The 16044-nt window shown below is 39.8% G+C and overlaps 1 protein-coding gene across 5 annotated transcripts in view; it reads left to right on the forward strand.

Annotated features, from left to right (window-relative positions):
* Positions 1 to 16044, forward strand: part of fam13a (family with sequence similarity 13 member A) — a 41768-nt gene that overhangs the window by 671 nt on the left and 25053 nt on the right. For all 5 annotated transcript variants that reach the window (XM_026359847.1, XM_026359849.1, XM_026359850.1 and 2 more), the window contains exons 2-8: positions 2901 to 3096; positions 4128 to 4337; positions 6274 to 6454; positions 8083 to 8230; positions 9836 to 9916; positions 10733 to 10819; positions 13948 to 14195. In XM_026359847.1, the coding sequence (XP_026215632.1) occupies positions 2901 to 3096; positions 4128 to 4337; positions 6274 to 6454; positions 8083 to 8230; positions 9836 to 9916; positions 10733 to 10819; positions 13948 to 14195 (1151 nt within the window). The remainder of the gene's footprint in view (positions 1 to 2900; positions 3097 to 4127; positions 4338 to 6273; positions 6455 to 8082; positions 8231 to 9835; positions 9917 to 10732; positions 10820 to 13947; positions 14196 to 16044) is intronic.

Below are 16044 nucleotides of genomic sequence, written 5' to 3' on the forward strand. Positions count from 1 at the left end.
TTGTGCTTTTGCTACCAGTTGCTCCAATGACCACCCACATAGGGAAAGAGGCAGAGACCAGAGGAGGAGGAGGGGTGAGGGTTGGGAAACGAGGGCACACATGCTTGGGCATGCTATCCCCTTAATGAGAAAGTTAAAGGCACAGCAAGATGGCCTGTGTTGCTTATTAGTTTGCATTTAACCTCTTCAAAAAGACATTTAGCCACTTAAACTATTTAAGAAAAGCTTCTCAACCACAACAACATTTCTTCACACTCTCAAGAGAGAGAAAGCTGAGTCAATAGTCTCCTGACAATAAAAAGGTCTGACAATAGGTTTCTTTGTCACTGTCAGAAGTTGAAGTGTGAAAATATTTTAAGGATGGGGGAGGGAAGAAGAAGGGGATGGGGATTATTAGGCTAATCACAGCAGACTGTTCTCCATGACAGTGGCTTTCAAAACATTGAACAATAGAAGCAAACGAGTACACGTTTCTTTAAATGTGTGGTAACTGTGTGGACGGGACGACCTCATCAATACCTCGAACTTGACCGTTAACATTTGATTTTACGTGTCCAACGCAGCAGTTCAGCTTTGGTTAGAACGTGTGGGCACCGTCTGCACAGTCACCGTCTGCCTCTTCTTATTTCTTCTATTGTACGTCTCCTCCATGCTGAGTTGTTGCATTAACTTTTTCCAAGTTGAATCATTGAAGGAAAAGAAATGCTTGGCCTTCAGGAGAGTCATTGAGTGTCCAGGATTACATCATCTGCCACGTTAGGTCACCACTGTGTCAGTCATTCAGGAATCATTCATGTATAAACTAATGCTTTTTTTCCCATGCTGAGCATTGTCGACCACAACATTAAAACTTCCAGGTTGTGTTAATGTTGTGTGTGCGTACATGATCGTGCAGACAGATTTAAGGGACATCTGGTCAGTAAGGCATATCACACACCTAGCTCAGACTGGCTTAACTCTTTAACGCGGGCATGAGTAGTAGTACTTCTGGAGCCACTTAGCTCTGAAAATCATAAAAAAAAAATGTGCATCACCACGAGTGAAGCTGTATTATATTCTACATTATTATATCAGTCTTACAAATGCAGGATCAAAAACTGTAAAAGAAACATGTTTACATTGTTGTAATTATAATGTGTTTCCTGTTTGCACCATAATCTATTGTTTGTAATAATTGCTAACAACCCCCCTCACCTGAAGATGGAGACAGTTCATGTTAAAACACAGTATGTCAACTCAGTATAGCTTATTAAGTTAATGCAGCCATCTAAGCATAAAGCAATCAGAATCAAAATTCAATCTTTCTTAATTAGCATTCACCGGCTGACATATTTTCATGCACCTGTCAGAGTAGAGTGGATGACTGAGCATCATTAGCACGAATCTGTTTGCCTCTAAAAGCTTCTCGGATGCACATTTGAGTGTGAATGCATTAATGCTGTATTAACGCTGCCAGAGCATCTGCCACAGTAAAGATCTTGTCTCCTTAGTCATATTAGCACCATCTGTTAGGTGGGTTTTTTAATCAGCTGACCTGAGAGCAGCACATGTCTGCACCCTTTATTCTACACAACCTGCAGTAAAGAGAATAAACGCATCTGCGCTTTTCTCCTCCATACTTTCCTAACAAAGCAAAAACACTGTGTCACTGTAACTTCATAACGTCCAAATCATCGTCGGGGCCTCTCGTTTCACTGCATGGGTCAGTTCACTCATTCGAAGTGGTGAACTCAGGGTGAATGACTGTCGCTATGGCTACAGGAGTAAAACTTGCTCTGAAGTACAGGAAGTCTTTTCCTCCTCACCTAGAGTCCGAATGCAGCTTCTGGTTTGTGTGTCGTAACTATCTAGTATTAATGAACACAGAAATTAAATATACTATATTTAATTGTGCCAGATGCCTGATCTGTGTCATGTTTCCTGAATCGATGAGTACGATGGTTTTGTAGGGATTGTTTGCACTCAGAGAGAATCTATGTGTAAAGAGTCAGAGACAACCTGTGACTGTATTTGTATTGATAAGGTGTCAGATAAGGTGAAACAGCTGGTGAATACATTCAGTTATGTATTAATTTAAAAAAAGCTATCTATTACTGTATATATTTAACTACTCAACAGTACACAAAATAGTATTTTTAGCATTTTTGGCATGTGCAATATGATGTTAATACTTTCATATATTTATTTAATTTTTGATGTTTACCTGAACATGTTTCCATTATAGCATGGAGGACTGTTTTAGACCAGTGGAGCACACAGACGCACTTCACTTGATTAAATAAGTTTCTTTAAAAGGAGCCAACTCTCGCACGCTTTACTCTCAGTTCAGCTTCACAGACTGCTGAGTGTTTACTCAGAAAACGTTCCAGTAAAACCTTTTTATGTTGATCTTTCATGTCCAAATGTGGGCTTTTGGACTGATGATCATCCCAGTTCTGCATTAAAATTAATATTTGGACTTGTGAATAAAAGTTGAACATTAATTTGCTCGTCTGAACAAATAACTGTGTCTGCATACGTGTGTCTATTTGTGCAGGTGCGTGTGTCTCTGGCAATTCCTTAAACCAAAGGTGTTGCGTGGTAACCTGATATTTGTCGTAGCAACACACACACACAGTCAGCCCTTCCCTTTGTAATTCCTGTCACACACACACAGCACACGCTGTCCTCTAAGTGCATGACAGTGCGACTGCAGGAGGTGTGCATATATATGAGCTCCATAGAGACACACCCTCACCATCACACATGCACACATTTTAATCTATGCTATCTAGCACAGTGAGCCTCATCTCCCCCAAACGGGTGTTTCAGCAGTGTCTAACCTGATGCCGGCTCCAGTGCTGCCCTCTGTGCCCATAGTGTCAGTGGCTGACTGCTGCTCTCTGCTCATCTCCCTGCAGCACAATAAGACAGCAGTGCAGGTTAAAGAAGACATGAAAAAGATGGTCCAGATACCCATACTGCGATCGAGGACAGTGGCGGCCAAGCACACCAAGCTGTTTGGAGTGTCCCTCTGTGATCTACGAGAGAAAGGCCTGGTGCAGGACGGTGTGCCACTGGTGGTGCAAAGGATGGTGGAGCATCTCCGCAAGCATGGTGAGAATAAGACACAGCAGAAAGTATCAACACTATCAGTAAGACTGAGTCTGCCACTTTGTCATTTTGTAAAATGATATTATATCCAGAGAATAGCAACACCATAGTTTACAATAAATTGTGTATTTAATCTTTTTTTTTAAACTTTTCTACACAGTCACACAACTTATTTATGATTTTGTTTTATTTTGATCATGACGAATGAGCAAACTTTGTGTGAGTTTATTTTTAAAAGGCAAATTTATGGATAAAAATATACAAGCAATTGTAATATCAGTCAGTAATATCAGTCCTTTCACCTCAAACTCTAGTAATATCATTATCTAAGAAAAATACAAATACAATTTTCAGTATAATGTCATACACAGTTAAATTAAGGGTTAGAGTTACAGAAGTAAAACCTGAACACATACTGGTGAGGTATTGACCTACTTTATGACTTTCTGTAGTTCTTCTGTTTGTCCACTAGATGATAGTACAAGTACAGCTGGTTCTTCACAGCTACTGAGAATTAGAGGCCGGTGTCACTTTGACTTACAACTTATTTTCTGCCACTTGTCAGTACTGAATGTAGAAAATGTCACATAAATGTCGTAGTCTGTTGGCGTTGTAAATGTAAATTTAAAAACTATATATTTATTTATAATCTGTATTTATTTTATTTTATTGTGTATTACTGTAGCCCACACTACTACGTTTTTTACACATTTAGTCATATAGCAAATACTATTATTATTATTTATTATAATATAAAATGAATTACAAAGAACTTGGGATTTAGTGTCTGAGGCAAGCTTTGTGATGAATGGACAAAAACCTATAACCTCCTGAACCACAACCACCTACCCCAAACTATGTACTGGGACTTCCACATATGGATGGAATAAGAAATTATTCTATTATTGTGGATGGAGAAGGGTCGGGTCCAAACAAAACCTTGTGCTATTGTCTGGTTAGCTCTGCTAAGAGCACTAATTTCAACAATATCTTAATCCCTGTAGCTAACTAGTGGTTCTCTGGTTTTCCTCCAGCCCTGCATCAGGAGGGTCTGTTCAGAGTGAATGGAAACGTCCGGGCTGTGGAGACCCTGAAGCAGCGGCTGGAGAGTGGTGAGGATGTTGACCTTCTCTCTGAATGTGACACCCCTACTGTGGCCAGTTTGCTCAAAAGATATCTGAGGGACCTACCGGAGGGTCTGGTAAACTCAACAGTGCAACAGGAACTGATCCAGCACCACCAAGGTAAGAGTGTTTGTGCGGTAACATTTTACAGTTATATTAACTTTATGTGTCATTTTGAACAACTTGCCAAAATGTGATTTTAATACCTACGTACACCAGTCTAACGAATATCTGGGTCATGACTCGGATTTGATGATAGGCAAAGCGATCTTTATTTGCTCAACTTCAATATTAGCTACTCAGTTATCTGCATCATGCAGTGCACTGCTGAGTTAGGCGTGTGATGGAGAGTGAGTCTATGTGGGTAGAAGAATGATGCACCTCGTGTTTCTGGCAATAATCTAATAAATAAGGTCATGAAAGATAAAGTGAGTTGTTTGGCAGGTGAAGTATCTTTGCTCACTGTCTGTTTTCCTCGATCATTGTGTTTTGAGGGAGAAGAGTTTGGCTGCATTATATATTTTACAGCTTTAGACCACATCAATATCAGCCTATTTTTCAGGGCCTGTGTCCAAATGCTGCGTTACCAAAACCACTTTTTGATGCAGACCTTGGCCATAACTACAGAGTAAAATAACTACTTGCATTTAAAAAAAAAATGGGTTTGGCCTCCTTGCCACAAAAACAGTTGAGGTGTATGATAAATGTATGGCCATTAGTGCAGATTATGAAAGTATGCACTGTGTATTTCTGAACATCAGAATATGTTGCAATGTTCCATCGACCCCATCGTGTTTTACTCTGCACTTTTATGTTGTAAAGTGAATATCCTGGTTACAAATTAGCCAGTTTCAGATATTATACTGAGCTCTGCACAGTTATGATAGATGGTGGTTTCATGTCTTCACTGCAGATCAATAAACCGAGTAAATGTAACTGTGAAGGTTTAAAAGAGCAGTTTTATACAGTTCACGTACTGAAGAAATTAAATATGTTTGCAGCTACTTAATGTGCATTTTGGATATGAGCCAAACATACAGTAAAACAGTAGTTTTATCAGTTACAACACAAACTATTCAATTTGTGAACAGTTGATAGTGTGTTTAAAAAAACAACTTCAATTTATATTTTTCTGCTCTATTATATGCTTCTCACTTCTTAGAGATCTATTTCAAAGCAGTAACTTTCAATATTTTAACATATAATGATCATCTACAAAATCATGACAGCAGAGACATTTTCAAAATATTATAGTTATTTTTTTATGTTAATTGAAAAATCAATATTATCAATATTATTATGCAAACAAAAAAAAAATCTGACAGGTTTATTGTTTCTCACCTGAAATTTGATGGATCTCATCTCTTCCTATGTCCACACACAGCAAATGTTATCCTCTGCAGTGATTTGTCCTCTGATTGTTTTTTTAAGTTCACTTCTCTTTGGATGTGCGGCATCTTTGTTTAAATGACATTTTGTATTAAATGTTTTTCCCTTAGACTTTGTGTATTGCACTAACCTGTTGATCAAGAATTTGTAAGCCCCCCTCTCATAGTAAAACACACATGTGATCATGCACTTTACACACCAGTGCACACACACACACACACACACGCGCACACATATAATATGAACTTTACTCTGGAGAAACAATAATGCCTGTGAGCTCTCTAAGCCTTTATTTCCCCCTCTGCACAATAAGACGCACACACTCGAGTAGACGCACGCACTCACATTGTTTGCGTCATTCGGGATCAGTAGCCCTATCTGTTTATCCAACTCTGACCCAATTATGTATCCTGAGTAATAGCATCAACATATTTCAGGCTCTTTGTGGGAGCGATCGCTGCCCACTCGAGAACTATTTATCAAGTTTAGGAGTTTGGTTGATCAGTAAAAGTCTATTTATGTTTCACACATTGTAAACTACTCTAATGGAAACACAGCTAGTCAAATCACAAATCACTTGCTTGAGTGTGAACGGCAGCATGCATTAACTGCTGTAGCTGGCATCTCCACCTGTGCCCTGTCCTGACATCTTGTTGTGTGTCTGCAGAGTGTGGTGGTGATGATGGCTCCTGGTCAGATTTGAGAGACCTGCTCCAGCAGCTCCCGGACACAAACCACAGCCTCCTCCGCTACCTCTGCCACTTCCTTAGCCTCGTCGAGAGGAACCACAAGGACAATCGCATGACTGCCCTCAACCTCGCCACTGTGTTTGGACCCAGTGTGTTCCAGTAAGTTTAGCCTTTCTGAGGGTGCATGTGGTGAAGCATTCAAAATAAAGGACAATGGACCAACCTCACCATCACTGCAGCTCTCTCTCCTATTTCTCCCCCATCATAGAGTAATATACCTAAATAATATTACATGAAACTTGACCGTCAACACATCCAGCAGATAAAGAGCAACAGTATTTTTCATTTGGAGTTCTTTCTGGTGACCTGAAATTCAATATTCCCTCTCCTTATTTGTGTTTTCTACTCACTCTTGAAGGACGTATATGGATCTTTAGCTTCTGGATGTTCCACCATGCTCCCCTTCATTTGGAATAGTAGCAGTTTGTTTTTTAGAGTTTTTTTTAGCTGGGAAACTGTGGATGAGAATCAAAACAGTAGTGTTAGGAGATAAAACCAAAAGTAAGAAACTAACTCACTGCATTTAGGGCAGATATTGCAAAATGACAAATCTCTACTGTACAACCTTAGACCTGTATCTGTGTCTAAGTAAAAATCTAAATGACATCTAGTAGGTTAAAATAAATTAATGGGGCATAGCAGGCACCCTGGTTAACTAAACATTTATTCATCAAATGTCTCGGTCCTTTTATACAAACCCACCTCAGCCTCGTCCTTAAAGAACATACCTGACATTCCTGAAGCTTTTGGCAAAGTTGACTTGTTCACCGTGACCTTTGCTAACTGTGTTTGTTGCAGTCTTAAAGTAACAGTCAGGCACACTGGTCTGTCACCCTGTTCGGCTAAAATCAGCATGTAGACAGTCATGATAACTGATTTAACGCTGGTTTCATATAGCAGAGCAGAGGGGTGGATAAAAGGAATCCAGTCTAACAGCAGTAAATATTGAGGAATATTATGAACCTCACGTCAGATTTCTTACTTAAAACACAGTTGAACATTTGGCCTGTGATTAAAAAAAATTACAAATATATACTGAAGTTAAATAAATCTCACAGAGAGTTTATTTTATTGTAAACTCTGTGTCTGGGTCTCTCTGTCTCTATGTTTAACCAGCAGGTGGCGCTGTAGGTTATTTATAGAGGATAGCATCATGACAGTTCTAGTTTTCCCATACAGCTAAAACAATAATGAAATATTTTGAGCTGAAATAACATTTGAAACCATATTCAAAGTCATTCATTACATTTATTAAAGGTTTCACTACATAAGTTAATAACATTGACTAAGTGAAGCAAACAGTTTTTAAATAAATGTCTTATGACAAATAGTAAACAGTTTGACCTTCATGTGTTTTCTAATGTTACTCTGATGATCAGAAATAAATGGTGCAGTCATTGCTTCCCTGCAGTTGCTGGCCTAAGCACCTCTGTTCTCACCAGTCTATTTATGAGGGGTTTACAGCGTGTTACAGTTCATAGTAGTAAATTTCCTGGCTTACAGCTGCACTGTTGTCCAGTCTGGAAACTGGTGGATGTGTCCAGTAGAAACTGGGACACTCACTGCTCCCGTACTTATTAAGCACAGTATGAAAATAAACTCTTTAAATGTAGAATGATGAACATTTATCAGCAAATAATCACCTTTATTTTCTATTGCTACTCTGACGAAATCTCATTTGCTTGTTTTTCTGGTTTTGTTTTTCATCTCGTCTCCCTCTTTTTCAGCGTGACCCCTAGTTTTGAAGCAATGAAGGACCAAAACATCTGTAACAGTATCATGGCGAAGCTCATCCAGAACTACAACAACATCTTCGAGGTCGACAGGGACCGAGAGGGCCGCACAGAAACACAACCCACCCTCGTCATTATTAAGGTGTTGTATACTCACTGGAACACCAGATGCTCATGTTTATATGAACCAGATCTGTGTTGGCGGTCATTACAATGCAGTGCAGCCGGTAAGACATCTAACTGTGCCCATGTAATTTAAACAGTGGAGTGTGGTTTCTTGCCCCTTTGAGTTCCACCTGGTGAGTTTGTGGTGGTGGTTTATAAATACACACTTACGTAATGTATAAATTGATTGAAGCATTGATCTCATACGAGTCCTCCACAGGTGGCTGCTTTAAGTCTCCGGTTGTTGTATTTAATGCTCTGTTGCTGGTCTTTATTGATTAGTTGGTTGATCTGGTCGGCAGCTTCTTGTTGCTGCATCTCTGTCTGCAAGAAACCAGAAAAGCACAGCCGGTTGTCCATGTGAAAATCATTAGTCTCGGATGCTGTTTAAGTTTGTGACTTACATAATGATGTATTTTTTATTAAGTTTCACTTACTGCATCAAAAAAAGAAAAATATGTGAAGCACGGATTATACTTTTCTATTTAAGTATTGGTCCATTAGAAAGTATGCACTACATACATTTTTCATGAGCTAACAAAGACTTAATCTCATCAATTAATAAACAAGTGTATCAGGAAATGTTAGTATCACTCTTTGTGGTGGATAGAAACTCTGCACACAGCCAATGTTTCTTCAGTGTCCTCTTGTAGCTATGATACTGCACATATTTCCCCCAGAGAGACTTAAATTAGACCGAGCAGCCGAACTAAACAGCACCTCAAAGCTCTTTATGCTGCGATGGCACTAATGTAAATATTTTTGCTCAAAATGCATAAGAAAGTGCTCGTTCCAGTTGATTGTTGATTGACAGCTGCGTTAGTGGTGTGAAATATGACATGGTGTATCTGATGCAATGGTGGCGTGACAGGCAGTGACTGTGGCCCCCCGTGTTCTCACAGCATGTCTCTCTTACCAGTTTAACCTCATCAAGCATACTGTCTGTTCTCCATGCGTCATGATGCTTACGGTGCACAACACTCCTATAGATGTAGATAATTTTAGAAATGATTGTATTCAACTTTGCCAGATGAAAATGAAAGTCCCAGATCTATAGTAGCACAAAAATGAAATCTGAAAAAAAAAAACACTTTGATGTTGAAGTGTTTGTTTGTTTTTTCTTGATAATATTTCCTGTTTCTAATGTCAGTGACTGTAATTGGCACAGTCACCGCCACATGAGAGCCCGCTGAGCTATGGGAAACCCTGCAGTCCGAATAGGATCACCTTACGCGCAAACATGCACACATACATGATAACAGTAACACATACTGTACAGGATGTACATGCACACGTGGCGGGCTGCGGCGCCTCACCTCCTGACCTTCTTCTTAGTGTCTGTGAACGCAGCACATACAACACGTGTGTTACCTTTACCTTCAGTCGTTAACGGCTGACAAGTAGGAGGTGTGCATGTGTTTATGTGAGTTTGAAAATGCAGAATGTTGAAGTCTATTCTCAACCGTGTTGTTAGGCCTCTCAGAAGAAACACACACCCAGGAGTTCTTCTCACACAACCCCCTAATTGTAAAAAGATTGATTTTATTATTCCTAATTATATTATGTACCTTCTTTGTCCTAGGAGACGCATGTCACGGATGGAAGCACAAAGTCACCCAGTCACCTCAACGCAAAGACGCCGACGCCTGTTCCCAGGACAAAGGTGTGTGTTTTTCACTAGTCCATACCTGCATGTGTGTGTCCTTGTTTATGTGTTGCTGTTCGTCTTTGTACCTGTAACAGAAGCTTTTCTCCGAGTCTGTTTACTGTGAAATGAAGTGTTGTTGTTTACGTGTCCCATTCCCAGGTCAAACGTCCATGACTCCCTCAAATTCCCTTACATAGTCCTTTTTAACACCAACCCTGTGATCACTATTACGTGATTAACATAACATGTTTTGGAAAAGCTCTTTCCTGACACCAAAGCTTTTTTTTTTCTGTGTGTGTCTGTGTGGGTTTTCATGAGCTTTAAAAGATGTTATCAGAGTCAGCTGACTTGTGCATACTGCCTGGATTGGTATTCGAGGTCACTCAGTTTGAATAGACAATGACTTTTTTAAGACTATGCAACTGACATTGCTGTTAACTTCCTATTTGTTCTCATGGTAGAGATGTTTAAAAAGAGCACTGTTCAGATTTGCACTTGTTCAGCTCTTACAGAGTTTAGTCTGGCTTAGAGTGGATTAAGCAAATATCACATGCACTGCAGGAGAGTTTTATTTTAAAATTTAATTGGTTGTACACTTTATAAACTCATTTTCTGAAGAGCAACTACTGAAGCAAGTCAAATTATCTCGAAAGACTGATGCAAAGTGAATAATACATTGTTTTTATTATTAACAGTGATCATTTCAGTATTCAGTAAAGGATTTGGTTTTCAATTTATGTCTTCATGCTGCAGTAAACATTTAAACGTGAACTAAAGGCTTATTAACAATTTCTTTTCCTATTCTCATTTTCTTCCTATACATGTTCAAAGCTTGTCCAAAAAAACCTACAAGGAAATACAGGATGTCTGGACAAATCCTCAACTAACATTTCCAGAACAAGACCCAGGAAGAAGAAGGTACGGAAAGTTTGTCCCAGTCATAAAATATGACCACAGTCTATTTCTCACCCTTCCCAATAAGCACTTCCTGTTTCCTTATCTGCCGTTTTGCCATGATGCTGATTAGTCTGAGGTTATCTCTTAGACAGCCTCTAATGCCTGTGGCCTCGCTGCTCAGTCACATGATGTGATTTGATGAAAGCAATCTGCTGCAGGAAACAACCACACGCTTATTTGCAGTGGGAGACAAACGCGGGGCATGGTATGCTTCCAACTGTGTTGTGGTATTATTACAGATGAGCTCCATTATCAAATTGGCATTCGGCCATTTGTTCGAGTGGAATTAAAGCTGGGACATTTCCTGTTTGTCTGCATGTTTTACAAATAGATTTATTTTAATCAATTAGGTCAATAAGAGGGCTATTGTGATAAAATGACGAGTAATTTCCTTTTCCAGTTTGCAAACATACAGATAGTTGTTTAAAAGGCAGTTTTGTACTAACATCTGGTCCCACAGTGGTGCTCATATCAAAACCAGTGTCACTGTAGAGATAAAAGAAGTGTTGACTGACAGAAAGATAAAGTACGGAGGTAAAAACACCACAGAATGAAGGATGTTTCCTTCTTTCAATGAGTAAATTGTTTTTTTAGCTGTTTGTACAAAAAGAATGAGATTAGTTGGATTGTGTTTCATTTACTAGGGAGGAACAAGTTATCAACACTGACAAATCCTTATTTTTTACACACTGTACAAATAAAACTCAGTTATTAAAGCTACAATATGCAGTTTTCCAAATATGTTTTAGCACAAATGTTCCAAACTATATCTCAATGTGAGGAGGTGTTGTCTGGACCCATTGAACAACCTGCTAACACATACAGACACATTCCCTTGTAAAGGTTTGTGTGTGAGACTCACCCTCTAACCATTCATAGCAGTTCAATTATATCAGCATGACTGGTGAGCTTTGTAACTTCTTATTTATTGTTGTGTTAAAAAAACGAATGCCTAAAGGGTGGGAGTGGATCAATGATGAGTCTTGTGCTACTTCTTGTTCCCTATAGTTGCAATTTCAGCCTAAATCTAGTAAATACACGCATGGAGTCCACAAGCAAAAAAACATTGAACAGTTGGCTGAATGTAATGATTTATCAAAGTGAATTACCATAATCATTATAAATACTGACTTTTATGGCAGCAGTTCCCAAACACACCTCAACAGACTCGCCCATAAAACCTCTTTCACTCTCAAGGTCGAACTGCAGGTCTGCTGCTGCTGTGGCACTGTGAGGCTGTGGGGTCTATAAATGACAAAGTATTAATCTGCCGCAGCTCAGATAAAGATCTAGTGGTGAGAGAAACACACACTCCAATTACAGAGCACTAAACATTTAGATTTATGATGCACATATCATTAAAAAAGATCAATATATGATCAAAGGGGACATTGTGCTGTGATGACACATAGATGTTTATGTCCATACATGAGTTTTGGACTCCAGGAGGTCAGAGTATTACTAGTAGTATTACTAGGTCTTTGTGGTAGAATTAATACACATTAGCTTTGAAAGAAAACCTTCTGTTGCTATGATGGGACCATGAAAACATTCAAATGCTTTTTCAAAATACACAAATCTTAAATCTTTTTTTCTTTTTCAACAAATCGCTCAGAACCACTATTTAAATTCTAGTTTTAGTGTCTTGTGATGGTTTGTGTAAAGAAGATCAGGTATGGATCAAATTCCACACACTTCACTAATGTTGACTAATGAATAGAGATCAGCTGTTTTCAGGACACTTCATTTTCAGTGGAGTAGATTTTTCTGAGAGGAAGCAGAGCAACATTCAAACATCATTTGGTCTTCTTTACATTCTTTTTAAGGTTTTACTCACAAATTATTAGTTAATCCATGATTTAGGAACCAGGTCATATCCTTATTTTGGTCTGTCAGACTTATTTGCCATCTGGTCCGTTGCACTGTTTGAGCTCTTTTTCATGTATAATGTTCGACAGAAAGCGAGAACTCGAAATGAAGGCAGCATGATGTGTGAGTTGTTATCAGTTTTATAAATCACACAATATTTGATTTGGACTGTTTGGAGTTTCTATGTCAGTGTCTGTACCTTATGATGTATAGTATAATATTTTGAAGTGTATCAAATAAAAAGTATAGCCATCAGATCACAGCCAGTGGAATTACATAAAATCGACGCCGTCTCCTCGACATAAGATGAATCAGACTTCCTGAAAAAAAAAAAAACAATAAATAAACTGACGTCCAAATTCTTTTTCCCTTTCCTTTTTCCCCCTCTCACTTTTTCCTCCTCTCTGGTTTTCTGTGAATAGCAAATTTAGCTAAATCAATTACGAAGCCCAAAGGGGCTAAATCCATACCAGGTTGAGCTATAGACGCTTGTGGAGCTAATTATCTGCCCAGACATTCAGTCATTAAGTGCACCAATGACTAAATGTCCAAATGGAGGCAACATCCATAGATGTTTGAACAGCCCATTAAGTTAAAGCCCAAATGGACATGTCCCACTGATAATTGGTGTAAAGGAAAAAAGAAAGCCTGTTAATTCAACCCACAGATGTTTATCTCGAGCCAAGTCTCTGTAGCAATGGGTGTTTTTGACCATTAGCTGCTGACGTCAGACCCGTTCCATACTGTTGACCAGAGCCAGCATGAGCAACCATACGACCACTCTGCATTACTACTCCATTAATTCACTAAGAAAAAGCTTCTCGGCACAGTCTTTGTCAAATTTCTTTGGCTGATACGCGATGCAGAAAGGTACTTTTCGCAATGTGGCTGTAATTAGATTGAGGTTCTTCTCCTACTCTACAGTCGATGGTTCACGTTGTTTATATCCACTCAGAGTCAGCACGGTAAGACGTCATCAACCCTTGAAGTGTAATAAGCTAGTCTCCTTTTCCCTTCACCTCTTTTGTGGTTCTTTTATTGCTCTCTCCCTCATGTCAGAAGTAACCTGAGCAAAGGTTGTGTGTGTGTGTGTGTGGTTGTAGAAATGCTTGCAGCCATGTATCATTTATCTCCCGTGCTGTGTCATATTTCCTGTCACGAGACTCACCTCTGGTTGCTCTCTTTGCTTGTGTGTGTGTGTGTGTGTGTGTTTGAAGCAGGTGAGGAAAGGGAAGAGTGACGGCACGCCTCAAGTCGTCCCTCAGCCCAGCCGCTCTGCTGGGATCCCTCATACAAGGCCGCTCTCCCTACCTATAGTTTTGCCCTTCACCTCAGAGCCAAGGACCCCCAGCCCAGAGGCGATGGAGACAACTCCCACACCTCCACCACGCCAAGTCATGCCAGACACTGCCTCGCGAGTCGACCACCTCGACGCCAGCCTCTCGGGCAGCTTGGAGGCCCTCAGCAGGTCAGTGTGTCTGGTTTAGGCTATTTTTAGTGAGCCACAAGTTTCAAATAAATAATTTAAGCTCATCACTCAGAGAGAGAAAAAAAACTCACACACACACTTTGACGGTGAAATGTAGTCAGCTGCTCCTGTTAGGTTTTATTAGAATGACAATGTTATCTGTAAACACGATCCTTTATGACCGCTCCAAAGTAAAGGTCATATCATAGAAGTAAAAACAAAACCTAACGGCTTCATATCTAACATTAGGTGTTATGATTTCTTCTTTTTAGAATTAATTGTGTTAAGTGGTGATGCTATCTTTCTTACATCATTTCCAGTTCCAGTGCAGCTTATGGGCGGTAAATAGGTTATGACCACTGTTTGCGCAGGAGATGTGTTATCAGCCAAGGTTAAGGGTGAAGAATCCTGACTGTCTGACAGCAATCGGGGATCTAAAGCCCAAGCCTCATGGCAGTGTGCCTTTGGCATGCAAACAAGCCTATTATAGGGAGTTGAAACCTGAACCATTTGGTGTTGAGTGTCCTCAGTCCTGGAGTGGCCAAACTACAGCTGTGTTATTGCGTTTTCTTCTGGTTCAACCAGGAGTAGACCAGTGTTAGGCTGCACCATTTGTCACAACATCTCTTTGCAATTCTTTTCACACACCTCAAACATCTGTCTGCATCCACAAACAGTTTCTCCTACGATGTAGACTGTATGAACTTTTCTACAAAAGCAATTAATGTGCACGATGTTGAAGCATCGAGATGAGAAATGATGATGCTGTTTTGGCTTCTACTACAGCTTGTCGAAAACACCAGTGACCTTTTACTATGACATTAATCAGAGTTTAAGACCATGTCAGCACCGGCTCTGTTAACACATTACATAAAGGTTTAGAATGACACATGCGCTGAGACATACTACCTGTATACTGAGTTACAACTCTTACCCTCAAAACTGTACAAATCTAAAACTATGGCTGTGTCAAAAATCTGAAAATAAAACCTTCTAAACCTCCTAAAGTTTTTCTGTGCTACTTATCTCCAAGATAATGACTAGTGTGACCTAAAATTTGTCAAGTCAACAAACCTCTTAATGGAACAGATGTTCCTGTCTACATGAAGCGGCAAACATAATATACTGGAGGTGGCATGAGCTTTCCTCACTATGTCAGGGTGCCAGTAAATCTTGGAGTGGATTTTCCCCACACCCTAAAATTCTCCTTGTCAGGTCGTATTGGGTGACTGATCTACAGACAGAGTGACGGGGGACCCCAGAAATGTGCATCAGCAATCTGAACTCACTGGTATTTACAAATAGACACCTGGAGCGGGCAGAGACATTTAATTCGAGCACACTTTTGAGACTCACGAGTAGCGTCTGACGAGTGAAACGGCGACAGTTGTTTATCACAGCATGTATACGGAGATGTGCTTCATTTTTACACATAAAACCCCCAAATATAGGATCATTTTCCGTCACTGGGAATCTGCGTTTTCATATCTGTAGCTGCTCTGAAGCCTTCTTGTCAGCTTGCTCTCACTTTCCATAGGTGTGTGCCAGACAAACCCGTGTCAACACACCCATTCTCCTTTTCAGTGGCTCACTTTTAGATATCCTTCTCGATCCACGCACACAACCTGTGCACCTTATCAGAGAATGAGTCATTCATCTTTCATATAAATTTACATCCTCTTTGATAAATAAATGAATCCAGTCATCTTGTATTTCACAGCGCTCCCACCTGTACTTGAAATACGAGCCTCATTCACCACAGAGGCCACATGAGCCAACATAGCAGCACCATGTGAACTTATTATGCTCTTAGCATTGCGTAGTTGCACGCAGGGGATGCATACTGGCT

The sequence above is a fragment of the Anabas testudineus genome, chromosome 1, assembly GCF_900324465.2.
Source record: "Anabas testudineus chromosome 1, fAnaTes1.2, whole genome shotgun sequence".
Lineage (NCBI taxonomy): Eukaryota > Metazoa > Chordata > Actinopteri > Anabantiformes > Anabantidae > Anabas > Anabas testudineus.